Genomic DNA, 26,400 nt, shown 5'->3' on the forward strand with positions numbered 1-26,400 from the left:
GCACCGCGCTGTCAAAAGCAGGAAGTATGTAAAGTATAATGCGGCATCTCCTCTCATTGATCTCATTTCCTCATTTTATTTTTATTTACGTCGTCTCTAACTTCGGGCACCTGGTCGTGTTGGGTTTATGCTCTGTAAGGTGAGTGCTCCCGTCGTGTTACTGTGTTACCGTCACGGTTCACTCAGTTTTCTTCCGCCTGGGACACAACTAGCAGAGACAGCTAACCAGCTAACTAGCTGCTCAAACTGACCCAACATCGGCTGGCTGCTGGCTTGGTAACAGTTTATGGTATGCAGTTGTACTCGTTTACTTACAGAGCCTCCACTTACTCCGTGAGTTTAACGAATTCAGTCATAATTATAAAAAAAAATAGCGAGTGTGTAAGGACATTGTAAGGTTTCTCCTCTCTGGGTTTTAGCTCAGCTCGCAGAGACTTCACCGGCTTAACGACAGATTTACGTTGCTACATTTACAGTAAATATGTGTACACAATGATAAAATGCAAAACAAGCAGCAAACAGACATACCTCCTAGATTCAGAGAGTTCAAGCATCCATGGATAGCTATTTAAATATTGAAGTAAAGCCAACATGCTGAACTTTTTCCTCCTCTGAATGTATCTAAGGGCTGCTAGCTTAGTTTCAAGTAAAGATTTTAAAGTTACATTAAAACCCTTAATGACCTCATAAATCATGATTGTTGCTGTTAAGTTATCTGACACTGTGGTAAGTTGTTGGGGCAGCAAAGTATTAAAATGTTGCTCATATATTAATGTATTCATAAATCCTTGGTGCATTGAAGTGCTGAAAAGTTACATTCAGTTTCCAGTCTGTTAGGTGCACCTCTGATACAACAGCCCTGCCTTCAGGAGGGTTATGTTCATGTTATGTTTGCCTCATACTGAAAATGTGTTCACTGCATGTATATCTATGAGTGTAGACTGTATTAGAAATGCTTCTCAGTATCGCAGACTGCCTTATACTAACATACTGGTAAATATGTGTCAAGGTTAGTTTTGTGCTAACTATAAAATTTTCCTCCAATGTTATAATGCTCCTTAAAGTTCCAGCATGTAGGATGTACTGGCATCTAGCAGTGAGTTTGCAGAAGAGAAACTTCTTGTGTGTACTAAGGGTATAGTTTGATCAGTTTCACTTAATTGTCATAAAGAAATAATGATTTCTTTATATATAAATAATTTGTCTTGTGTCCCAGGACGTAAAGGTTTAACATAAATAGAAAAATACAGAACAACACGTAGATACAAAATATTTCACCAAACAACAAAAGCATACTACAAACACTACAAATCACATTAAACATTACAAAAACTGGATGCAACAAATTAATAAATAATAATAAACAATCCTATTACATTCAGTGTTTGACCCAGGTAAGCTGAGGCTGCTTAAAGGCCTTACTCTGAATTAATAGGTTCGGTCTGCTCAGACGAGCCTGTGGGACTCTAAATCTTCTGTGTGATTGCAAAAGCTGATGTTCTTCAAGTAATATGTGTGAGTGATCGGACGCAGGAGAACTACCATTGGCCCTGTTTAGAGCCAGTGTTTGATTGGTCCACACGGGGCTACTGTTTAACAACACGGCTGACTCCATGGAAGAGGCAAATTTGCATTTCCGTGGACAGTGAAGGCATGACCCACCCTACTCTTCCTCTGATTGGCTAGTACTTGTTGCCTTCCTTGGTTTAGTTGTTGAAGTGTAGGCAAGAGGAATGGGATTGGGTAAGCTAGTTGGAGGCAAAGTAGGGTGGGTCATCATGCCTTTGCCATCATAGAAAACGCAAATTCAGGTGGAAAAGGACCCATTTGTAGATATAAACAACTTATTGTAGAGTAATGAAAACACAATGATTCTTATTTTCAGGTGACAATAAACAAATGAAAACATAGATGAATATTATATGTCATATTCTCCCTATAGATGTCTCTAAATCCTACACACTGGACCTTTAAATACTCACTCACTTTAATGCTCTATTTAAATAAATATTTTTTTCCCATCACTGTATGAATTAGGGATGCACCAATTCCAATACCTCAAATCAGTGTATCTGTATCCCACATTAATTACAGTTCATTGTCAGATGGGTGCATCTCGTATAAATGCCCTCTGTACTTCCAGCTTTGATCTGATTCACATCAGTCGTACTAAGTGTGTACATGAACCCTCCAGTTAGAGGTATGTAACTTATAGATTTGTCATGCTACAGTGTGTGATGTACCTGTCTTCATTCTGCAGGCACACGGCATGCTAACCAAACTATCTTTGGAGCAAAGGAGATCCAGACACACTAATGCTGATGATTAGGTAAAACACACTTGATTGTGATGATACAAAGCTGACATTGATGTCTAGAGGTCTCTCAGCTTCTATCTGTTTCTGTCAGCTTTCTCTTTGTGTATGTTACAGTCCCAGAATGGCTTCAGGAATGCAAGAGAAACAGTACACACCATCTCTGCTCAGTTTTTTCATTTACAACCCTACGTTTGGACCACGAGAAGGAGAGGTGAGGCTGACTCCCAGATAAATGAGTAAACATTTTGGTAGTGTAATTGCTAATTCAAGGTGTATTTTTATTTATTTATTTTTTCAGGAAGAGAAGAAGATCTTGTTTTACCACCCAAGTGATGTGGAGAAGAACGAGAAGATCAGAAATGTGGGCCTTTGTGAGGCCATTGTACAGTTCACCAGGTAAAGAGTTCAGCAGTGTAATTGAAACAGAATCAGCAGCATTTTTTCAAAAGCATTTTACTGTCTGGGTAGATTTTGGTGCGTTTCTTCAGCCCTGTGGCCTCTTGCTCAGAGTTTGCATTGATTTTAAAAAAAAAAAAAAAAAAAAAAAAAAAAGTGTCTAACATTAATTACATGGCTCAGTTTGACTAACTGTGTCATAAAAAAACAAAAGGAAAGTGCCATTTCTTTAAACCTGAAGTATAACAGAAAAGGGAAATGTTGCAAGTGACGAGATACATTCTCATACATATCTTATGTCTGTAGAAGCGTCTTGTTTAGGTGTGTCTCCTTTCTTTTAATGGTCATGTCTTTCTGTCTTCCAGGACGTTCTGTCCAACAAAGCCAGCTAAATCCCTGCACACACAGAAGAACCGGCAGTTTTTCTTTGAGCCCGAGGAGAATTTCTGGATAGTCATGGTATCCTAATCTTACTTGTACATTACTTGTTCAATCTTTACTCTGGTTATCTAAACTTTGTTTACCCTCTTTGGAATAAAATTTAGCTTAATCTTTCTTCTGTTTGTTTTTCATATTCATTCCTCAGGTGGTGCGAAACCCAATGATCGAGAAACCAAGCAAAGATGGCAAACCTCCCACGGTAGAGTATCAAGAAGAGGAAATACTTGTGAGTACTAAGAAATGCTCATCATCATCATCTATATTTCTTTTATTGAATATTGTCAGTGTAAAGTTTAATTTGCGATGTTTCTTTTTTCATTGTAGGACACTGTTTATGGTGCAGTTGTAAGGGAATGCTACAGTATGTACAAGGTGAGTCCCAGTAACACGACGTAATTTACTCGATTAGGACATGCTCCTGGATCAACATCCCACATTGTGTTCCTCGACCAATAATGGGATCAAGAAATCACAGACATCATCAGTGTGCTGCTCCTGTGCGTCTTCTGTGCTAAACTAAGTTTTACAAATTGAAGTTAATACAGTTAAACAAAATCCACAGTAACACTGAGCAAATACCTTACAAACTGCTGCAGAGTTAGTGAGTTTGCTTGCTAAATAAGTCGGCTACGCTAACATGTAAGCTCACTAATATGGTAGAATATTGTTCACTGATGTTAAGAATAAGGATTATATCATTTTGGAGTTGCCAAGACCTGTGATGGACTCATTTTAAAACATACATATTTCGCTGTTTTTTTTTGTTTGTTTGTTTGTTTTGTTTTTTTTTCAAGATTGCAATTGCAAGTATAAATCCAGGACCATCACTGCCATGTTGACCCTGGATAATTTGTTTATGTTGATCCAGGATTGTCATCGTCATCTTGATCATGCATAATTTGTTGAGACTGATCTGGGACCATCTGGATGTACTGCAATCTTACAAAAATGTTTTGAATAGACTACAAAAAAGGAGGGGAAACGTGTTAATGGCAGGTCTTTGCAACTAAAAAATTAATTAATTAAATTAAAATTATTCTTACTCTTTAATGTTAGTGGACAATAATCTAGCCCAGTGGTTCCCAACTGGTGAGCCACAGTCCGAAAATGGGTTGTAGATCCATTCTGAATGGCCCGCAAGTGACTTGCAAACGTGTCAATTTTGTAAATAACACTTTATTTTGAAGAACAGTGAATTTCTGGCACAGAGCTTTTATTTTGAAGCGCTGTTTCTTGCTGTAGAGTGACTGACTAGCAGACAGCCCCTTGACAGAGACTGCAAACTAGTTCTCTGTGGGCCTTTCTAATAACAGAGGGGAAACGTGGACCCCGTGTCAGGTCCAGTTGGGAACCACTGTTCTAGCCTATCTGCACGCTAACTTGTTAGCACAGCCTACTTTGTTAGCAAGCTAACTCACAAACGCTGCACTAGCTCATAAGGATTTTTTTCAGTCTTACTGAGGATTTTGTTCAACTGTACTAACTTCAATCAGAAAACGTAGCTTAGCTCTAAAGAAGTACAAAGGAATTTTGACATTGATTGGTTGATCACAACATTGGTCCAGGAACGCAATGTGGAATGTTGATCCAGAAACATGTCCTACTTGGCTAAATCACCTTGTGCAGTCCTGGTCTGTGTTAGAATCTGTCAGCTTTTTAACAACTTTGTGCTTTTTCATTTTCTTCCTCTTCTAACAGTCATTTATACACCCTTATCGTACCACAGACTACCAGTTTGAAGGAAAACTTGGACACCTTTCATGTGGATATCCAATTAGTATTGATGCTAAATGTGGTCAGCTGAAGCAATAAATTCCTCAGTGCAGGCTTTATTGTCTGACTAAGATGATTTTGCAGCTACAACATTTGTCATTCTTCATGCATCCAGTGACGTGAAAGTGATGTAGTTTGAGGCAGGTTGATGGCATCCCAGAGTATTAGCGCAAAGGATGTTACAGATAAAAATACAGATATTGCTTCAATTTAATATCAACATAAAAGGTGGCGAATTTTCCCTCTTAGGCCTTTATAATGCAGAAATAATCATCTTGTTACTGTGATTATTTTCCTTGTGGTTTAGCTCTTCAATGGAACGTTTGGCAGAGCGATGGAAGCCGGCGGAGTGGAGCTGCTCATTCAGAAGCTTGAAAAGTTCTTCTACAGGGTAAAAAGCGATCCACAATCATGCGTAGAATCCTTATCTCTTGATGGATATGTTTCTTTGTTCAAGTTCTTATCGTTCATCTTTGTTTACATGCCTAGCATATATTGACCTTGCGTTGACAGCATGATCCATTTAAATTTTGGCACACAAAGATGTTAACAAAAGTCAGTCAAGCCTGAGAGTCGGTGTTTTCAGAAGGGCTGATCTCCACTAATGATATCCGCACTTACAGTGGCTGTGTTTGTTTCTTTGTGTAACTCACTAGGGAAATCTGTTGCTTGCAGCCATGTCTCATTTCTTAATGTTTATCTGCCTACATTGACTGCCTTCGCCTCATGCTGCAGTCACCTCGCCGGAGTGACGCAGCTCTGGGCAGTAATGCTTATGCAAAAATATTAAAAATTAATTTCTAATTAGGGAATACCCTTCTTAAGTTAACACAGGCTTCCCCCGTCATCATGTAACCCAAAGACAGAGAGAAAGAGAGAGGCTGCGGTGTGCGTTATCAGAGGTTGAATGTCAGGGTGATGCAAGCGTCTCTGCACAGCATCAGCCAGAGAGTTTCTTATTCCTCTGTCTTTATTGCACTGTAAACAAGCACTTCATAGGCATGTAAACTAACCCCTTTCTCCTTTCCTTCTCCTGTGTCTCTGGGCCGTCTCCTGTTATTTTCGGCATGCTTGTGCATCTGCACATTTCCAGTATCTGCAGACTCTCCACTTGCAGTCCTGCGACCTGTTGGACGTATTCGGAGGCATCAGCTTCTTCCCACTGGACAAGATGACCTACCTGAAGATCCAGTCCTTTGTCAACAGAGTGGAGGAGAGCCTCAGTCTGATCAAATACACAGCCTTCCTGTATAACGACCAGCTCATCTGGTACAGATTGAACACTTTGTTGTAAATTATGTGGTAATGAACAGCTTCCAGTAGGCCACAGCCTCATACAACCCCACATGTTTGCAAGGATACACCGATGTAAAATCCCAGCGTTGGCATCGACAAACACATCATTGCATGCTGTAATCCTCTTTGCACTTAATGTGCTCACTGATATGTCACTCGCCTTGAATTGCGTTGACAGCCACCTGGCTGGATGTGTAGGCGCGGGGGGATTACATGATTCCTAATGAAATGACTCGAGAGCAGCAGTGTGATCTTTCATCACAAACCATCGCTTGACAAAATGGAGATGAGCCATTTAATTGCTGTCCAAGTTAAACTGTGTTGCTCTGGAGTATTCATTGAAGCGCAATTACAGCCAGCAGATACTTAGTCTATGATGCACAACACAGTCAACAGCAGATTGAAACATACTGTACACAGCTACACTTTTGTGTTTTGCATTTTGGCAGGATGTGTTGCGAAGGTTATAAGGTGTAATTTTGCTGTTGTGGTTTGGTCTGCAGGAGCGGACTGGAACAAGATGACATGAGGATCCTTTACAAGTACCTGACCACCTCGCTGTTCCCCAGACACTCTGAACCAGAGGTGAGGAGGTGGATGGTGGACAAGGGACAGATAAAATGATAAGCTAAAGGAAAGCACAGAAGACAAATTGAAGACGTAACAAATATAAAAAAGTAATGTGATCTTTTTTAATATTAATGATCCAGACAGAGCGTACAAGATTACTGGCCTTTATATGAGCTGTTGATATTACTTTTTAAAACCATGTCACTCATCTTCACTCTGACACTTCTTTCTCTGACGTCTTCTCTCCCTTTAGCTGGCTGGTAGGGACTCTCCTCTGAGGCCGGAGGTCGCAGGGAATCTGTTGCACTATGGGAGGTAAGTCCCTGGTCCCCTGTGTCTGTATCTGTGTACACTTGCTCTGCAGAGAGCAGGATGAAAGCACGAGTTGGATATTGTTTAAGTACCTGTTGATATAGTCAGTGGGATCATGTTAATTGTATGTCAGCAATTGTATGATGGATGTGCGTGTGAGTGTTTACACATGCATGCCTGTGTGCCGGATAGCATCGTGTGGTTTCGATCCACTGACAGTTATGAGCTTTACTTGCAGTCAACCGATTGATTTCAGGAGGTGACTCCCTTAGCTAACACGTTGTCAAGCAAAAGAGCAGGTGAAAGTATTACTCAAGCTTTGGGGTTAAAATCCAGTTTCAGCTCAGTTTTAGTGTAAATATGGAAGTAGAGAAAGTTTGCTCGGGTGTTTGCGAGTGTCTGATGTCTTGCATCTTCATGACGCTTGGAAGTTTCTTAGGGTGAAGTGGAGCAGCTGCAGTGGTCCACGTGTGACTCCTGGTGACCTGTCATGGAACAGAAAACAATTGGATGACACACTACATTATAAAGAATATTTGATTAAAGGCCAGAAAAAAAGTCACAACTAGGGTGAAGTCAAATACATAAGATTGAAAGATCTATGCAGGCAAATCTACACAGGAGAAGCACGTGTCACAACACATGCACATGCCTCCACTGTAAATGGTTCCACTTAATATTAGGAGGCATCCTTGGAATCCAGTGTATCAGCAGCACGACAGTGAATTTCTTGTTCAGTTTGTGGTCTTATCTTTTGAATTAGTGAAGTGACTTCTTTAAAGTTTAGTCTGCTAATAGCTTGATTAGGTCTGGTTCAGTCCGTCCCACACTGTGGTCCAAATATTCTGACAACAACTGGTGGTGTTGCTGTGAAATTTGATGATTCATACCAATTTTGGCAACCCTCTGACCTTTCCTCTAGTGCCATCATCAGGCCAATTTCTCCACCTTGGGCAACACTGAGAGCTATTTCATGGTGTTTTGAAAATAACAAAAGGCCTGACATCCCTGCAATTTGATATTCAGGATCCTCTGAGGATAAGTCTAGAGCTGAAAAGATGTTTTCCCGAATGTCTTGCTCAAAGAGAAGTCTCATTCTGAAACCTGGCAGCCTTTTTCACATTATCGAAATCCACTAAATGTTCAGCCGTGACATTGAAAATCTTTTAGAAAAGAGTAAGATCATTCATGTTTTTACCATTTCATTCTGGAGCATGTCACCTCACATGAGATTTTAGGAAGGAGACCTAGGTAGACTTAGACACAAAACAGACCGCAACAAGCAACAGGTTAGGAAAAGCATTTCAATTCTCTGTAGGCTTCTTTCGGTAATGTTACAGGACGTATTTGAAGGGGTGCACCTGCCCCAAGTGGTTACATTGTACCCTGTTTTGCCTCTGCCACCTGCAGCACTCTCTCCTAATACTGGACCAAATTCAAAAATTGTTGTTCCCGTGAGTCACGTAGACACAAAACACTTGGAAATTCCCCTTTAATGTCATTGCAGAGTATAATTCTAATCCATTCAGTAGTTGCTGAGATGGTAGATGAACTGTCATTGCTAGCTCAAAGGCCACGCCACAGATGTGGAGTACTTAAACTGCCCCCAGAAGATGGGAACACCTCATGAGCTTTCCGCTTGTGCCACCATCGGGCCAAATTGTCAGCATTTTCCACAGGATATCTTTTAAAATGATAGATGAAATTTGCTGAGTGCATCTCTGCTCTCAAGAGGATCAACTCTTTATTAATCACCCGATGGCCTCTGCTCCAACACCACCATCAGGACAAACTTTTCAGTTCCGCTGCTCTTCAGGCTCTTTTTACAGCGTTACTAGCAGCCTTCCTAATGAGCCTTTTGACTTTTAGTCTTGTTTTGTAATGAGTCTGTCAGATGTCAGTTTATACTCCGACACACATTCTTGGAATATTCACCCAGCGACGCTCTCCTCTGTCCTCTGTCCTCTCCAGGTTTTTGACAGGACCTACCAACCTTAAAGATCCAGAGGCCAAATTTCGATTTCCTAAAATATTTGTCAGCGCAGAGGACGGCTATGAGGAGCTGCATCTGATTGTTTATAAGGTAAGAGTAAATTTGATCTGTTATTGCGTGAGCCTTAATCATTCAGACGCATACAGGAGTTTTTTAATGTATTAAAACAGGGGGGAAGTTATTCATTTTTTAGAATGATTTTCATAATCTGTGATTTATATTCCACTGCTCTATCAAATGATATGGACTTCTGGGATTAGACAGCAGAATTTTAAAATGATGAAATACGTTTGCTCATCATCACATTAATGTAATTTTTAACCTGTGTGACCTTGACTCTGCGTTTAACCCGCACTGATCTGCTCTTTTCCAGGCGATGAGCGCTGCAGCTTGTTTTATGATCAGTGGTAAGTGTGCACCCAGTCACCCATCTCCTGTACTTACAGATAATGATGTGGTTAACTTTCACTTCTCTTTCCCTGGTTAATTTCATAAAATAAAGTTGGTGTTTTCTGGTATTAAGGCCATTTTACTGCATGTATAAAGCAAAATCAGACTTTTTCATCATCTTATCTCCCATAACGGCCAACATTCTTCTCTCCTACGTCTCTGTCCAGCCTCTTCGGAGCTGACGAGGGACTTCTGTGAACAGCTGGACGGCTTGGTGGGCCCTCAGCTGACTTTGCTGGCATCTGACATTTGTGAACAGTTCACAGTTAACCGCAGGATATCAGGGTCAGTTGAGATTCCACCGCTCTCCTAATTAACTGCTCACCACTTTGTCAAGATGACTTTTTCTGCATTTTGTCACAAATAACGTGGTCAGATTGTGCCCAAATATTTATGTCTTGAAGATACTGTCAGTTGTACGTGTTTTAAAAATGGGTCTTTGTCACTTACCTGATAACACAAGACACGATTTTAAGACATGAATGCTGCACATTCAAGGAGTATTCTGATGACTCTGCAGGGTAAGGAATACCGTGCAAACCTTTTCTTGTGTTTTCCCTCGTTCTCCCCTCATCGTTTATTTCAGCAAGCTTAATTTAGAAAGTGTCAAACATTTGTGAAAAATTGCCTTCAAATGTTCACATCTGAGAACATGGAAACAGTGATGTTTTACATTGGAATTACTTGACAGATATATTGGTTTGTATGGAAGCCCATAGGGGACTTTATTAAAATGATAATGTTAATTTAAACATGAAAATGTAACTCCACAATAATATCATCATTTTCCACTTATGTATTAGTCTTTGAAAAGGAAATATCAAAGGCTGTTTTTAAAATGGTTAGAAAATTGAATTTTAATTAAAATTTGTGACTTAAATAATTAAATAAATAAATTTGTTTTAACATTTGAATGCTGTCCAATGTACAGCAGGTTAGATTATGGAAAATTAAATGTCAAATGCCATTCACATTTTCATTTTAAATCATTAGAAAATTACATTTCACTTCTGTTAGGCTGAAATATTATCTGCATGAACAGAAAATTAGGTTACATCGTATATATTGCATTTTAATTTTTAAACTTGAATAATCAAATACTGTCCTTAACTTTAAAAAACTTAATATCAGATGTTTTAAAATGGTCGTAGAATTCCAAATTAAGTGTAAAAATGAAAAGGCAACTTTTTATTTAAATTTTTACTCAAATCATACAGACATGTAAAAAAATTATAATGCTATTGTAGAATTTCATTTTTAAATTTACATCATCATTTTCATAATGTCCCTTATGGGCTTCCATAGTTTTGGATTAACTTGAATATTTAATTGACAAAAAAATAATCATTAGCTGTTTATTTTTTATTCTTCTTTTTCTATGGATTAGTGGTCTAAGATATTTTCCAGTAATAATGCCAAGCATTCCTTAATTCCATCTTTACAGCTGTAACAATTGTATTGTATATTTGTAGGATTTTGAGTATTGTTGATGTTACGGAATTGTGATCGGCTAATAAGTTATTGATTTCAGTACCATGTCATATACCGGCAAAAACTGTTTCCAGAACATGATCAGGAATCAGAGAGAATACAGCAAAAAAGCAGGAGGTAAAATCAGTGAAATGTATTACGTCATTTAAACAGTCAGTGTTCAAGTTTCATCTTGTCAGATGAAAGTAATTATCTCCTTAATGGAAGGTTTAGTGCTGCAGTTTGTTACAGAAGCCACGTTGTTTGTCATCAGTTTACAGTCAGCTCTCTGTATCAACTCTGCCTGGCTGGCAGCGACAGAGGAGACTCTAATACCACTGGATATCATCAGGGCACTACTTAGGAGTAACTCAAGCAGCGGAGCTTTAAAGACTGGCATCCTGGCCCGCTCTCCTTTAACCCCAGCAGTTAGATTCAGATACGTCTTCGCCTGTAATCCAAGACCGGACTCCCTGGCCCGGGCAATTTGATGGGCTTCTTTTTTAATCACCCTAGTGAAGAATCCATTGAATAAATCATGCCGTCCCAAATTCCTCAGCTGGCAGTCAGGTCTGTGTCCTGATTTGGCCTGGTGCAACTGTAAATAATTAGAGGCAGCATAGATAAAAATCTGTTGTATGGCCTGTTTGAATACACACACACTCTTCCAGAGATTAAGCTGTAGTAATAACTGTATCCTCAGATCACCTTAACGTGGGTGGACAATGGAGTAGGCTTAATTAAAACGCACCACCTGCCTTTTGTTGGATGTTATCATCTAAAGTGATTTGGCTTACTGTATCATTTATTAATAATGTGTGTTAACAGAACGGTTTGCCCCAAAGAGACCCACCGGGTAAAAATAACTTTAAAGGATTATGTAGGCCCAGATGTGACTGAAGGTGTCGTGCTGATATTTTTTGCTTTACTTTTTGTTTTATCATTCTTTAACTCTGTGTCCACTCAGGCCGGAGAAGGAGCCTCAGTTTAAGTTCATCTACTTCAACCACATGAATCTGGCGGAGAAGAGCACCATCCACATGAGGAAGACCGCAAGTGTTTGCCTCACCTCTGTGCACCCTGACCTCATGAAGATCCTGGGAGACATCAACTGTGACTTTGCCAGGTAACAGAGAGCAGTGGCTTTGAAAAACGGCAGCTTTATTTACGCTGAGGCTGCTCAAATGTGGCAGAAATCCTGATCTTGCTTATTTTGGTCAATACTGAGATCATGATTGTTTAACGCGTTTACTCACTGACTTTGGAAACATCACGCATTTATTGAACTTTTAAGAGTGGATTTCCTTGAGCGTTAAATATAATTCAGCTGAAAAACAGGTTAAAAATGTAATGCAAAATAAAAAAATATAGATAAAATATACAATATTGTAAATAGAGGAGGGGAGAGACACCATGCTGTTGGCAGAAGATCTGTGGACTGTGATCACTCTGAGCAGCATACAGAGAAATGAATTAACACATAATATCTTTGACTATATTTCTTGCTTTTTTCCTGATGGTTTAAATAAGTCGCTAAATGTATTGCTAGTCTCTTTTTAGAAGTAAAGTCACTAAGAAGGTCTCGAAAGTCACTAAATCTAGCGAGAAAGTAACTGAGTTGGCAACACAGAGCACATCGCTGTAAAGGAAACGGGTGTGCTGCATTTATAACACAAGACAAAACAAGAGCATCATTGTGAACCGGAATGAAACGCAATAGTTATTTTATCTCCTCTTGTTTTCATAATTGTTGGAAGCCAAAATTGTAATTGAAATAAAAGTCCAACCCATAGCCCTTTGCTGCATGGCATCCCCTCTCTCTCTCCCCCCCTTCACACTAATGATCTGTCCTGGCAAATAAAGGTGAAAGCCAGAAAATAAATAATCTTATTGAAGTCAAATTTGATTAGGCAGATGCTTTGGGCACCCAGGTGTATATTCCTGGACATCCTAGCAATGTCGATAAAAGATGTTAATATGAATGGGGCTGTTTAGCTATTTTGCTAAAGTTAATGTACACAGTGTGTGTTCAGCAACTTTATACATCCTTAAAACTGAAAATAATAATTCAAATGCGTCTCCAATATTGACTCACAAAGGACATGCTTGACCCATTCATCCACCATGTCCAACATGTTATAGGAGTGGGTGTATCTAGCAGAACAGCTACAGTGGGACTATTCTCATACAGATGTCAGTTGACACTCAGTTTGATTAATTGCACAGCCCTATTTTGTATTTATCTTTCCTGAATGCCTCCAAATATTTGTTGAAGTGTCTTCATAGTGACTGGCCACAAGTCAGCCTGGTGTCATTGTTTGCCTTCAGAGTAGAAACCAACAGTACAGTGGCTGTGCAGTGTTTTCAGATTTCACAAAACCCAGGAAAGAAAATGTGTAAAACTTCAAACTCTCTATTTTTTCCCCCTGGATATTAGCACAGCTGTGACATTTTCATACATCAACATGATGCTCCTGCGAACTCTGTGAACTCAGTCATTTTAGAAGCAGTCATGAGACTAGTCATGTGAGAGTCCCGTTTTCAGGCTGTGGGACACACAGTGGCATTGATATTTGTAGTATTTATCCCAGCATCAATATCAGTTCCTCTTTTAGTGCAGATGTGGTGTGGATGTCGGCATGCTCAGAACATTCTCACAGTGCTATTTGTGTAATTAAATATTGACATTTTGGTAATTTTGTGTGTTTTTAGACTGAAATTTATTTTTTTAGTAACCTGTGTATCATCTCTGACACAAACCATAAAACATGTTAAATTACATGACTTTTTAAATCGAATTTTGTGGTCTGTGTCGGTACGTAATCTAAGAAGAACAGTAAATACAAAATAGCTGGTGGTAAATGTGATAGTTTGATGGTTCTTTCTATCTGCCTCCCAGGGTTGATGAGGATGAGGAAATCATTGTAAAGGCTATGACAGACTACTGGGTAGTCGGCAAGAAGTCGGACCAGAGAGAGCTATATGTGATCCTGAATCAGAAGAACGCCAACTTGATCGAAGTAAACGGTATGTCTCCACCACCTGGCAACGAGTAAATCTGTGTTGTTTCCCCCACATCAGACAGTCCGCCTCGATACTTATCCCTTCTTCACCTTCTTCACCCTTATTCCCCTTTTGTCTTTTCTCCGCTACAGAGGAGGTTAAGAGGCTTTGTGCAACGCAGTTCAACAACATCTTCTTCTTGGACTGATGGGAGCTGACAGACAGAGACTGTTTCACCACACTAAAAACTGTCAGTGTCGCAGGGTATCATGACAGCATCAGTGTAATGCAATAATTGCATTGTAAAATAAAAAGAAATTACAAGCTTTCTCACCAAGTTTTTTTTTTATTTAACCTATAAAAATTGTAATTTTCTCTTGTAATTAAATGTAAATCCAGATTTTTACTGTACATGTACTTTATTTTCTTTCATTTTCTTTGTACATACTTGTAGGATTTTGTTTACTGTTAATTTGGATTTCTTTCAAAGCATAAGTTTTGTTTTTTTTTAATGAACACATCAAGACAAGGTCTCAAATCAGTTTAAACACTGACACGCACAGAACAATTTAACCCGGGTTCTTTTGATGATCAGCGATCGTTTTAAAACAAGATGTCATCATGTCAAAAGTATTGTTGTTTGTTAACAACTGCGCTAACTTTAAATAAATTAAGAAGTAATTTTACTCTGTGTAAAAAAATGTCTTTTTTTTTTTTTAGTATAAAGGTGCATCAGAGATATTAATCTGAAATCTATGGGATACATTTTCATATCACAATAATAAAGATTTACATTACCTCTGTGGTATTTTTTACAAGTGGGCATTTATTAAACAGTTGAACTACATTTATGTGTACACAATTGTAGTGCTCGCTTTTGTTGTGGGATTATTTCTGATGGAATTGTGCATTTTTAGTGCTTTATTGCAATCATGTCTGTATCTAAAATGGGCAAACAGCCAAAAGAACTAATTTGATGATAAACCTCAGATGTCATAGAAATGGATCATGGATATCTGCTGTCTCGAGGCCTTGATTGAATAATTTTGTGGGAGCCCAGTCAAGCACTAGTCTAATATTTTGTGTGGTCATGATCTTTAATCAATTATGTAACATTAAAGAGCAAAAATAACCTCTGGTACCACAGGCCAATGAGTTTCAAACTGTATATAAATAGCAGCACCACCCTTATTATCCCATTTGTTAGTTTGCCTTCCCTTTTGCCAAAACTGAGTAAATTACAGACCAAACACACTGATATTTCATTTTAGTGTTGTATTTTTGTTGCGGTTTACATTTCAGACCAATAGGCGGCAGCACATGTTGCAGTTGTTACCACAGAAACTATCTGAAGAAGAAGAAAAAGAACCAATCAGCGCTCACCCTTTTGTCTGATTTCCAGCCAATCAGCGTCACCTTGTTAGAATTTCAAACAGTCCCCCGCCATGATTGTTGTGTTTTTCAGGCTGTCCGTTGCGCAGTAAGTTTTTTACTGGATGGCCAGACGAGCAAGTTTGTTTTCATACGCGTTTTTTTAAAGAGCAAGGTAAGATAAACGTGTAATAATAATTTTATGTTATCCAAATAGCTAGTTTAAATTTTTGGCTGCTAACCGAACAGCTAGCTTAATTTAAAGCTTCCTCTTGCTTCATGACCGAACACTGCGGTAACGTTAGTGAGCTCAACTAGCTAACATTAGTTGAAGCTCTTGAGCTAATTTTAGTAGCTAACTTGTTGACGTTATATTTTGCACTAAAATTATAGCAGTTTTTACGGACTTTATTTGCTAGCTTTGGCGGTTAATGTTAGCTAACTTAGTCACTGTCCGTTGTCGAAGTTAAGTAACGTTATGGGCTTTGATAAAGGAGCTAGCTCAACCACTGCTTTGAACTTAGTAACGTTACGTTGTGTATACATTGTTCAATGTGTCTTTATACACACACAAGGTTACAACGTGTGGTCACTCGCGTTGTTGTACATTTTCGCCATACTTATGTGTGTCCTTTGACCAAGTTTGGTTGATATAACCTTGGTGAGTGCTAGGATATTTGAATGTTTGTGCCTCACGTTGTTCTGTGAGAGGGGCGTGCTCGTTTCAGGTAACGTTACATCCTGATGGTTATGATGTGTGTTAACTATACACTAAATTAAGAAAATTAAATAGAATATCAGGAGTAGAAAGTCAAAGCCCTTTGTTTTTTATTACCCACAGTCACCAGATACTAGTTGGGTTATTATAGCTGATCACAGCAAAAAAACGGATGTCAATATGTTTGCTATTACAACTCCAGTTTCTGATTAGTAGACCCTGATCACTGTTATAACCTCAATTTCAAACTGCTTGTACTTGTAGTTTTTCATTTTTGTGCCAGGTGACATAACTAGTAGCACATCCAATATGATGCACCTCATTAACCTGTAACAACTGTCACGCCCCTGTAATACATCATACTCTGTTCCTCTTCCTCTTTAATCCAGATACCTGAACATGGATTCTCGATTTGCCCACTTGCGCCAGCGGGACACCAGCGTGTCAATGCTGAGGGTCAAAATGTCCCGCAGGAGATCCCAGTCCCAGAAAGAGAACCGAGATCGCGCTGTTAACACGCGCAGGCAGCTGGACAAGCTCCCAGAGCTGGAAATGTCCTGCCTGGATGCCTCCATTGCAGTGTCCAACATGTCAACCATTCAGGAGAAGACAGTGAACAAGGGAAAATCTGCTACAAGTATGGCTTCATTTCCTCTCACAGTTACAGCTTGAGCCTAATAATGTGTTCACAGTGAGGCACCCACAGCAATAACCCTCCATTTTCTTCACAGACATTGCTGGGGAAGAGAGGATGAAACAGCTTGAGCGCTGGAAAGAGCGTAAGGCTCTTGAGAAGGAAAAGGAAAAGAGAGAAAAGGAGCGTAAAGGGGTATTTAAGACTGGCATGTATCATCCAAAGGACACCCTTATCATTGCCTCTCTGCCCGCAGTCCCAGCTGCCTCAACAAGAGCTAAAGAGGTGAGAGAGAGGCCTCTTCAGTAGACCAGTTTACACTATCTACTGTGAATAATTATGACATTAACAACATGTTATATATGCTTGTCTTTCAGAAAAAAGTGAACACAGCTCCATCCCAGAGTGCCAGAGTGACTCGTTCAATGAAACAGCAGCAGCCAGTGCAGAGGGTACGACTTCCTCTAACATACCTGTCTCCTGTGTTCCCATATTAACTTCCACAAAACTGAAATCTAATATGCACTTTGTTACATTGCTTTTCTTTTGCCACATTTTCTACAGCCTCTGAAGATGCAGGATCCAAATACTGTGGCAAAGAAAGGTAAATAATTTGGAATGTCCCTTTTTTATTTTAAATGAAGCATACTGTCTTCTGCAACCTGGTGTATTTTTAGATCTGACCTCTCACTCCTCCCATAGCTCAACCTGCTGCGGAGAGATCAACCAGGAGCCGGGCCGCTCCTGTCAAGCCTGCACCTGTACCTGCACCAGCCAAGACCAAAGTTTGTGCAGGTTTGTAATAAGAAGAAAAATCCTTACACATAACTAGACCTTGAGACCGGCTATTGTGTTGATTTCAACCTATTGTGTTTCCTTATTTGCATCTCAATCTGTGTCTCTGTGTCATGCCATCCTACCATAGTGGAGCCTGTTGCACGAGCTTTGCCGACCAGATCAGCCAACAGGCCTCCTGTTACAGCAGCGCCTGCGGTGAAAGACAAACCTAAGGGCAAATCTGCAGGTACACACTACAGCTACACTGTTGCCAAGGCTATCGTTTAAGTATTTATTTATTCATTTTTTGTTCTTTGAATTAAAAACTGGAAAAGCACAGAAGCTGCGACCATCAAAGCAAACAGAGAGAGGTGCTATTATTCTATATTACTACTCTTAATATTCTTAAATGCCTCTCCTCACCCTCAGATGTAAGAACCACAAGGAGCAGAGCGTTTGTCAACCATGTGGCCCCCTCTTCTGACAGAGAAGGGAACTGCAAAGGTATCATTCAGTGTTGGTTAAAGAGTAATCCAGTTTAAAAGCCGAATAGTTCCACTTTTCCCATCTGAACAATTGTTTTAACTTATTTTGTGTATCTCTCCTTTAATATGCAGCAGCTGTTGAGAACACTGTCAAGCCTGCTGTGCCCAAGGTGAGTATTTCTGTGAGTTTTACACACTGAATGATAGAGCTGCAATGATTAATCAATTAGTTAAATGAATCACCAACTAATTTGGTCATTGATTTTATCAGTTTCAGTAATCAAATCAATTGATTAATCAAGAAAATAATCGTTAGTTGCCCCCCAAGTATAACCAGTAACCTGTCAATTAATGAGTTTGCTGTTTCCTTCCTTGTGTACCTGAAGGAGCCTGAGATGCAGGAGCCAGAGAATAAACCTCATCCCCCCAGCCCGGCACCCTGTTCTGAGGAGGAAGATATGGTGGTGGACCAAACTCCGGCTGACTCCGTCCCTGCTGCGAATCCTGTTGAAGCCCCATCCTCTGCATCTTCTTTTGCTCCAGCAGGTTTTGTATTCCAGGCTCCCACTGGCTTGTCATCCTTCAAGTTCGATCCTCTCACTCCTCGCTCAGCAGACGCCTTCCTTACACCAAGGTCTTTATAGATGTTTTTTTGTTGTTGTTGTTGTAAACTTTAATATTTTTATATTGCTGCATGTAAGAATGTTTGTAAGACTAAAAATTGGAGTTGCTTCCTATCTCAAAGCTGTGTTGTTACTCCTCCTTTCTAGCCCCAGCTTCACTCTTCCAGAGGTCCCTGCCCTCAACTTTGAGCCTAAGGATGAGCTAAGCGAGCCTAAATCTCCTCGCCGCTCTCCTCCTCGTACATCTCCCACAATGGCCCCTCCGACTCCAGGCAGCCCCCTGGAATCAAAGCATGACGTACCATACTTCAGGTGGCATACCTTATTTACCTTTCTAGTAATCTATTCTTCAAAGTTTCCAATCATCTTTAGTTGATTGAGACGTTTTACAATCATTTCTTCTTTTGTATATTATCCAGGTCGGAAATTGCCAACGAGACAGACAGACTGACGGCGCTGTCTGTCCTCTGGGAGTCTAAAGTGGAGGATGAGTCCATCCCAGAAGAGAGTGAGTATCATACTGAACATGTGACTATATTTGGTGGTGTTCCTAATTGGAAAAACGACATTGTTTCAAAACTGAGCAGTTGTAATTCAGTGTCGTTCTTGCTCCTGTCTGTTTAGTGAGAGACAGTATGCGCACAGCAGTCGGCCAAGCCAGGCTGTTGATGAAGGAGCGCTTCAAACAGTTCAGCGGTCTGGTGGACGACTGTGAGCTGGGCCGAGGGGAGAAGATCACCACCTGCACTGACCTGCAGGGCTTCTGGGACATGGTGTATTATCAGGTGAGTGCCTCACAAGAGAGGGCACAAAAATTGTTTCAGACACCATAAGGAGAAATATAACTATATCTGTTTTGTACTTGCGCAATGGTTCAGGTAGAGGACGTCAACAAGAAGTTTGATGCTCTCAAAGAGGCAGAGAGCCGAGGCTGGGTGGAGGAGCACAAGCCACCACCAACACGACAGCGGAAAGTAGTGAAGGTGAAGACTCTTTGCATTCTGAATATTTTACTATATAAACATACGTACATTTTAAAATGGGTGTGTTAAGGGGCAAAATGTGTCATGCCTCTCCTTGTACTTTTGACAGAAAGCACCTGCACCTGCTAAGCCAACAGGAACCAAAGCAGCAGCCAAGTCTCGCCTGGCTGCTGTGAAAGCAGCCATGAAAGCCAAACAGCAGGCAGAGAAAGAGGCAAAGGATGCTGGGAACGATGAGGACAAACCCAGTCTGAACCCTCAGGAAGCACAACCCCAAGCAGAGCCCCAACAGGCCAATGCGGTGGTCTTTGATGGAGGTTTCTTTCAAGTGGAGAGCCCAGCCAAACCATCAGGTGGGAGAGAAGTAACTACTTGACAGAGGCCTTGCTTTTCATGTCATGTGTCCATGTTTGCATGTGTGTTTTGTGTTGCTGGACTAATAACTGTGTCGTTATGTTGTTTCTGTAGGTTCATTGAGGCGATCCAGCCGTTTGAGCGCTGCCGTGCTGCCTCAGGCCTCTCCCTCCTCCAGCTACCTCTCACCAAGAAGAGTCACTCGGCGATCCCTCGCACTGGCACAGACCCCCGTTCACACCATCTCCTCTCCTGCTCAGCCCGTCCACACTCCCGCCCAGTCCCGTCTTACCCTCAGCCAAACCCCAGCACAAGCACCAAAGTCTCAGTGCGGCACCCCTCAGTCATCCCACACCAGAAAGGACACTGCAAATGTCTCCCTTTGTTTCTCACCTGTCAGAGAAGTGCTGCCAGATGGCACCCAGCCTGAAGGAAGCCCTGCTCAGCAGCCAGAAACAGTCTCAACACAGGAAAACGCTGCTTCCGTTCCTGCATTGAGCACACCCATACTTGTACATTCACTTCCGTCCATTTCTGTGGTCGAGGAGCAAGATGAACCTGCTGAAGGTGTCGATGTTGACCTCCCTGTTTCTCCACGGCTTTCCCTCTCTCCATGCAAATCACCTCCAGCAGTCTCCCAGGCCCCAGAGCCCTCAGCATCTCTGAGTTTCATGTTGACACCCTGTGTGACTCCCTGCCAGCCTCCCACTGCCCCCTCTCCTGCTGTGCAAGCCCAACCATCTGTGTGTTATACTCCAGACAGCTCAGTTGTTGAGGTAGGGGCATTTTCAGTCCTCTTTTTTTGTTGTTGTTGTTGTTGTTGTTGTTTGTTTAAAAAAATCTTAGTCTGGCCAGAAAACTTTGCAACTAACAAGTTATTCTCTTGTATTATCAGGAAATTCCTGGGTTGGACTTTGAGCGTTACCTCCAGCCTTCACAGAGATGCAGCTTGTCACCTCGGGCCACGGTTGCCGTAGAGCTGTCCCCCATGGCAGCGGATATAGAAATGGAGAGTCCCAGGAGTCAGTCAGAGTACCTGCTTACTCAGCAGGAACCAGGTATGATTGATGCTTATAGCACTGTGCATGCACGCACACACACACACACACACACTAGTTTGATGTGAGAAAAATTTAGGGTTCATTTTTAAGAAATTTGGGTAGTACTAACTGCTTTTTTCATGCACTGAGCTTTGTTCTTACAGAGGTTTATTTTAAGCTGTTGTTACACATTGTGCATCTTCACTCACTGTCATGCTCGCTTCTCACTGTTACCACAGCACATCCAGAGGTGTCTTCAGTGTTCACTCTTCAGTCACCACAGGTTAAAGATTTTCCTTTTTTAAAACTTTCCGTCTTTCTAAATATAGATTTTTAAATCCAATGGTAGTTTTTTTTTTCTTTCTTCATTGCAGTGTTCTCATTGCTGAATATTCTAACTGTATTTATGTTTGTGCATTTTTTAGGCCCAGACAGTCGAGTCTGACATGCTTCTCTTCACCCCAGACCTGAAGGACCGGATACGCCAGTCCGTCTGTCCAAGTGACCTTATGGTCTTCACCCCTCCCCTCTAATGTGTAGCAAAGAGTTCTGTCACCTGCTGTTAAATCTTTTATTTTGACATACTGATTACTCTTTTTACTGTCTTTGAAAAAAAAAAGGATCTGAGTGAGTTTTATTTTTACATCACTAGAAGATAGTTTTGTCTTATAATTAAAGTTCAGGCTACAACAAGAAAATATCGTTACTCTTCATTTACATCCAAACAGAAGTCAGCAGTTCACTCGATGCTTTTATTACTCACCATATTTAAAGGCTCTATTCATTTTGTTTGTTTTAAGATTGTGGAAAGTTCAAATACAGGATAGTGTGCTTCATCCTACATTTGTCAGGTTTCTCATTTCTCTTCTGAGACTTCTGTCATTCATCAAAGCTCCAAATGCCCCCTCTCCCTGTAACACAATAATACAGTACAGCCATGAAGACTACACATGTCTGTGGCACAATATTGTGGAGATTTGGGACTTGGTGGGGTCCACATCCAAGAGGCAGAGATAATCCTGGAATGGAAACTGCAGGCAGGACAGGTGATAAGGCGCCATCTGGTGGCTGTTTATGCATGATAACTCTTCAATTTCTCAATACAAATTTTTATTGAAACATAAATAGAAATATTGACAGGGTGTCAGCAGATCCTTAAAATGTCTTGAACACAATTTTATTAATATTAGGACTTAAAAGTCATTAAATAGTCTCAAATAATTTGTGATGTCTAAATTGCAACAAACATTTTATCTTGTCATTTATCGATCTTTTACTTTCTTTTTGTCAAAAGGAGTCAAGCTTTTCTGTGTGACAGTCCATATTTCTGGCGTTACAAATCTTTAAATCTACCGCTGAATCTAAAACTGTCCTTTTACTTTACACTTGCACTTAACCTGTTGTCAAAATATAGATTAAGCTAACTCACTCCCTTAACCATATTCCTACATGAAACCTACCTCTGCACCGGAACACATGTATACTACTTGGCTTTACACTAACCTTCAATGCTTCAATTAGAAAATGATATGTCTCATATCATTCTTAAATGTCGTTAAAAATTATCTTTAAAAGTAGGGCTGGGTGATACATCAATATTTTGACATAATTGATATCTTCCTAAGTTCTGGATATTGTAATATCGCAAGTGTTGTGTTTTCCTGGTTGTAAAGACTGCATTACAGTAAAGTGATATCATTTTCTGGACTTGTCACCTGTTCTTTTATTTTTGTCTTTACCCACTTAGTCATTATATCCACATTACTGATGATTATCAAAAATCTCATTGTATAGCTATTTTATGAAATCACCAGTAGTCAACTCTGCAACGTCAAAATTGAGATATTTGGCCAAAAATATTGTCACATTTCATTTTCTCCATATCACCCAGCCCTATTTTAAAGGTCTGACACCTGCAGACACACTTGTTAAGCCTGTAATGCTGTGTACTATTTAGTTCAGTCAAAGTAAATGTATATTGGTGACATGTCAAATATCAGAAAAGTGATTTTTCTTTGGATAAAAAATAACTCATGAAACTTGTCTGTCAAACTCATATTCAGCGTCCACAATAGACTCAAACATGGGCTGTTTCACTTCAGACTGTTTCTACACTTGTCAACCAACAATGCAAACAGTAAGGAAATCTCAGATTTAGTCCATGAAGTTTGTCTTTTGGTGGGAGCAAAATCACTTGTTAAATCTTAGGAGAAATGATACAGTACATACAGTATAAACTAATGCATTGACTGCATGATACAGTCAAATGATTAATTCCCTTAACTTGTAGTTCAGCAGAGGTGTTCTACCTGGCTCTTTGCTGGACCTTGGCCAGAGCGATGTGTCTCTGGGCCTCCTGGCGGAGCTTCTCCTCCTTCATGTTATTAGACACTAACTGGTTATGTTCAAAGGCTGGGAAGAAAAAGTGGTTCAAGAACTGATGGATGGTCTTTTTCCAGAGCTCCACTTCACAGTCTTTGGTCTCCAGTCTACTGGTGTGCACATGTTTTCCTTCACCTCTCTGCCCTCTTGTGTGCTCTAGAGAAAATATGACACATTATAATATGCATTAGACCAAACAATATATTATTTGAAAGAGCCAGAAAATATAGAAGAACAAAATATACCTGCAGACTGAGGTTTCTCACTGATTTCATTCACATGCTGTTGACTCTTCACTTCTTGGGCAGTGGATAATTCTGCTGAATCACTTGTCTATGATGAGAGCAAATTTAAATACATCAACAGATGGGGTGTAACACTGATATCAATACTTCTTTTTCTTTTTTTTTGTATGAGAGTTTGCATGTTTCAACTAACCTCCACTGACTTGAGGTTGGAGATTTCAGGAGTGATGGGGGAGCTCAGTGAAGCTGCCACCTGGACAGAGAAAAATGAAAAAAGTTTTCTTGTGCAGAATTCCCAGCTTTCCTGCATAGTTTTACAGTGTGCTGGAACAACTACACTGTACATAGAGTGGGTACGGGGTGCAGAGGCCATGGGGGGCTAGAGAAAGGAACTGACCGACTGAGTGGAGCTGTTTGCCGTCTGCAACATGTTCTCATTGGATTCCACCTCAGGTTGATTCCTCCTGGCCTCAGCCTCAGGACTGGAGGATGACTTGCTTTCCTCCAGGTGTTCAGAAACCTGCTGACACTTCACCTCAGCAGAGCCCAGAAGCACCTCAAAAAACTCCAGGAATGTAATCTGAAGCAGGAGGAGTGGGACAACAACACAAGTGATACATAGGGGGGAAGGAGTGCACACAAAACAGTGAGATGAATGCTTATCTGTAAATGGCCACTGAATATAATGAAAGAGTCAACTGGTGTACACACTCTACCTCCAGATCCAGACAGCCAGACAGGTTGCTGGGGTCATGGCTCTCTGCTGTGATGATCTGCAATAGTCTCGCTGTGGTCAGGTTGCTGTCCAGCAGATGGAGATCCTGACCGGAGTTACAGTAAAATATCCAAATGAATAAATGTACTGAACGCTGGTTTGTTTTTCCAATCATATGATGTTGATTTAAAAGTCTAGTGTGTAGGAGTTAGCGGAATCAAACAATGAAGTTGCAGAACTGAAACTTCTCACTTATGCCAAGCGTATAGGAGAACTACAGTGGCAGACACGAAAACGTGAATGGGTCTATCTAGCACTCAAAATTGAGCAGCCGTCTAGTTTTGTTGTTTTAACAAACAAAACAGAACAGAAACTGCATTCATTTCTTTTGTTAAATTGGTCAAATAAATATAAGAAGCAGTTATATGCATGGTAATCTTTGTGTTACCGTCTATTGCACCTTGAACATCCACAGCAGGTGTCGGCAGGTCATGGTCTGGTCATCTCTGGGAGCTGCACTCGCTTTGCAGTGAGCCTGGTAGACTTCCCAGCACTTCTTTACGTAGCTCACAGTAACCACTGCACAGTCTGGCTGCCTGAACAGGAAACCTGGATCAACACAGCTGTAGTTAATGAGAACGACAACTACTGCATAATACAGAGCTAAGCAAGGGTGTTCTATCAGTTTATGTAAGTACTTGCTTCACATCTTCACTCTTCTTTGCAGGTTCTTCCTTCATCTAATGTATGTGTGTGTGTGTGTGTGTGTGTGTGTGTGAGCCTATAATATTACATTGTTCGCACCTTTTACATTCTTAGCATTGGGAAGGATGTTGTCTGTCATCAGTCTGGAAAAGCAGGCAGCCAGAAGGTTTTTTTGTGACCTGCAAAAAGAGGAGAAGTGATATTTCTTATGTCAAAATCAGATCAGTAATCTCTTCTCAAAACTGTGTCCTTGTGTAATTCCTGCTGGGATTGTTATTTTGTGTCCCCATGTTGCTTTCTGAGTGAAAACCTTGAAACTCTAATATCACTGGTGTTCATTTATAGCTTGAATAACACCTATGCTTTTGGCTAAATGCTAAAGTCACCAGGCTATGCTCACAATTACAATGCTAACACGCTGATGTTAAGCAGCTATAATGTTTACCATGTTCACCAACTTAGTTTAGTGTGTTAGCATGCTAATCTGCTAATTAATACAACTACAAATTACAGCTGAAGCTAACGAGGAACGTGATTTTTTGCAGGCAGTCATAAAACAAACTACTAGACAAATCAAAATTCTGACCGGATGATTGTGTGTACAGATAACTTAATTGTAGCACTACAGTTAAAGTCAGGGGATCACTACAGTCATTAGGATTTATCCTCTAGGGACCTTGAATGTCTCCACAACATGTCATGGCAATCTATCCATTAGTTGTAAAGATATTTCAGTCTGGCTCAAAGTGATGGACCAGCTGACTGACTAATATTGCCATCCCTAGAAGCATGGCTAAAAGACTGCTTTTCTTGGATACTTAAAAGCTCAAAATTACTCAAGTCATTCCTTACACCATGTCCTTATGGTAGATGTGGTAGGCCACAACCACTAGACAGCTGAGGAGCTGGCGCAGAAGCATGGGAGTGTAAGGAGAGTGGATGTCTGCTGCTGTCGCATCCTCTGAGACACACAGAGTAAAAACATTAAGTACGGAAAAAAATACTCTAATTATGAACCAATCAATGTCCTGTATATGTGAGGTGGATCAAGTATGTGAGAGAGTCTGAGTGCTAGTTCTTCTCACCTCTGATTAAATGGTCTATCTGTGTCAGAGTGATGCCCTGATGGTGGACGTTACAGTCTTTGAGCAGGCGCCACAGCTGCAGGCGGGACAGCAGGAAGGTGTTATCAGGGGAGCGGGCGTGGCCAAGTCTGCTGTAGAAACTATAGATGGACCTGAGCTCTCTGTCTTGCCTCAGCACCACAAACTCCACCTGTTACATGAGTCACAGTGTGAGGCAGGAACTGGGGTGAAAATAAAACAGGGTTCCTACAGCTTAAGGCAA

At 40.5% G+C, this 26,400-nt stretch overlaps 3 protein-coding genes across 5 annotated transcripts in view; 2 read left to right on the forward strand and 1 right to left on the reverse strand.

The window, feature by feature from the left end:
• Positions 1-14,821, forward strand: ccz1 (CCZ1 homolog, vacuolar protein trafficking and biogenesis associated). 2 transcript variants are annotated; one of them, XM_049562610.1, is made up of 17 exons: positions 1-139; positions 2,261-2,329; positions 2,409-2,528; positions 2,616-2,713; positions 3,079-3,172; positions 3,300-3,380; positions 3,479-3,526; positions 5,235-5,318; positions 6,021-6,196; positions 6,727-6,808; positions 7,047-7,108; positions 9,077-9,188; positions 9,472-9,505; positions 9,716-9,833; positions 11,986-12,144; positions 13,918-14,045; positions 14,174-14,821. In XM_049562610.1, exons 3-17 carry the CDS (start codon positions 2,439-2,441, stop codon positions 14,227-14,229), a joined length of 1,422 nt encoding a protein of 473 aa, XP_049418567.1. In that variant the 5' UTR covers positions 1-139; positions 2,261-2,329; positions 2,409-2,438; the 3' UTR covers positions 14,230-14,821. The 2 variants fall into 2 exon arrangements, with proteins under 2 accessions (XP_049418567.1, XP_049418566.1); XM_049562609.1 differs by having other exon boundaries at positions 2,432-2,528; positions 14,174-14,820.
• Positions 7,474-26,400, reverse strand: part of rsph10b (radial spoke head 10 homolog B) — a 22,869-nt gene continuing 3,942 nt past the window's right edge. Inside the window, exons 10-19 of one of the 2 annotated variants that reach the window (XM_049562607.1) lie at positions 26,139-26,328; positions 25,906-26,014; positions 25,153-25,232; positions 24,809-24,957; positions 24,350-24,454; positions 24,031-24,213; positions 23,827-23,886; positions 23,634-23,721; positions 23,316-23,544; positions 7,474-7,590 (exon numbers count right to left, since the gene is read on the reverse strand). In XM_049562607.1, coding sequence (XP_049418564.1) covers positions 7,521-7,590; positions 23,316-23,544; positions 23,634-23,721; positions 23,827-23,886; positions 24,031-24,213; positions 24,350-24,454; positions 24,809-24,957; positions 25,153-25,232; positions 25,906-26,014; positions 26,139-26,328 — 1,263 coding nt within the window. In that variant the 3' untranslated portion in view covers positions 7,474-7,520. Of the gene's footprint in view, positions 7,591-21,836; positions 21,918-23,315; positions 23,545-23,633; positions 23,722-23,826; positions 23,887-24,030; positions 24,214-24,349; positions 24,455-24,808; positions 24,958-25,152; positions 25,233-25,905; positions 26,015-26,138; positions 26,329-26,400 lie in introns of those variants that run through there. The other variant, XM_049562608.1, reaches the window with a different exon arrangement.
• On the forward strand, positions 15,433-21,843 carry dlgap5 (discs, large (Drosophila) homolog-associated protein 5). Its single transcript, XM_049562606.1, has 19 exons — positions 15,433-15,567; positions 16,500-16,747; positions 16,842-17,029; positions 17,122-17,196; positions 17,309-17,348; positions 17,447-17,539; positions 17,670-17,768; positions 17,951-18,025; positions 18,139-18,176; positions 18,393-18,640; positions 18,777-18,941; positions 19,049-19,137; positions 19,254-19,414; positions 19,508-19,612; positions 19,722-19,965; positions 20,081-20,742; positions 20,862-21,024; positions 21,246-21,289; positions 21,432-21,843. Exons 2-19 carry the CDS (start codon positions 16,510-16,512, stop codon positions 21,537-21,539), a joined length of 2,835 nt encoding a protein of 944 aa, XP_049418563.1. The 5' UTR covers positions 15,433-15,567; positions 16,500-16,509; the 3' UTR covers positions 21,540-21,843.

Source organism: Epinephelus fuscoguttatus, linkage group LG20, assembly GCF_011397635.1.
Source record: "Epinephelus fuscoguttatus linkage group LG20, E.fuscoguttatus.final_Chr_v1".
Taxonomy (NCBI): Eukaryota; Metazoa; Chordata; class Actinopteri; order Perciformes; family Serranidae; genus Epinephelus; species Epinephelus fuscoguttatus.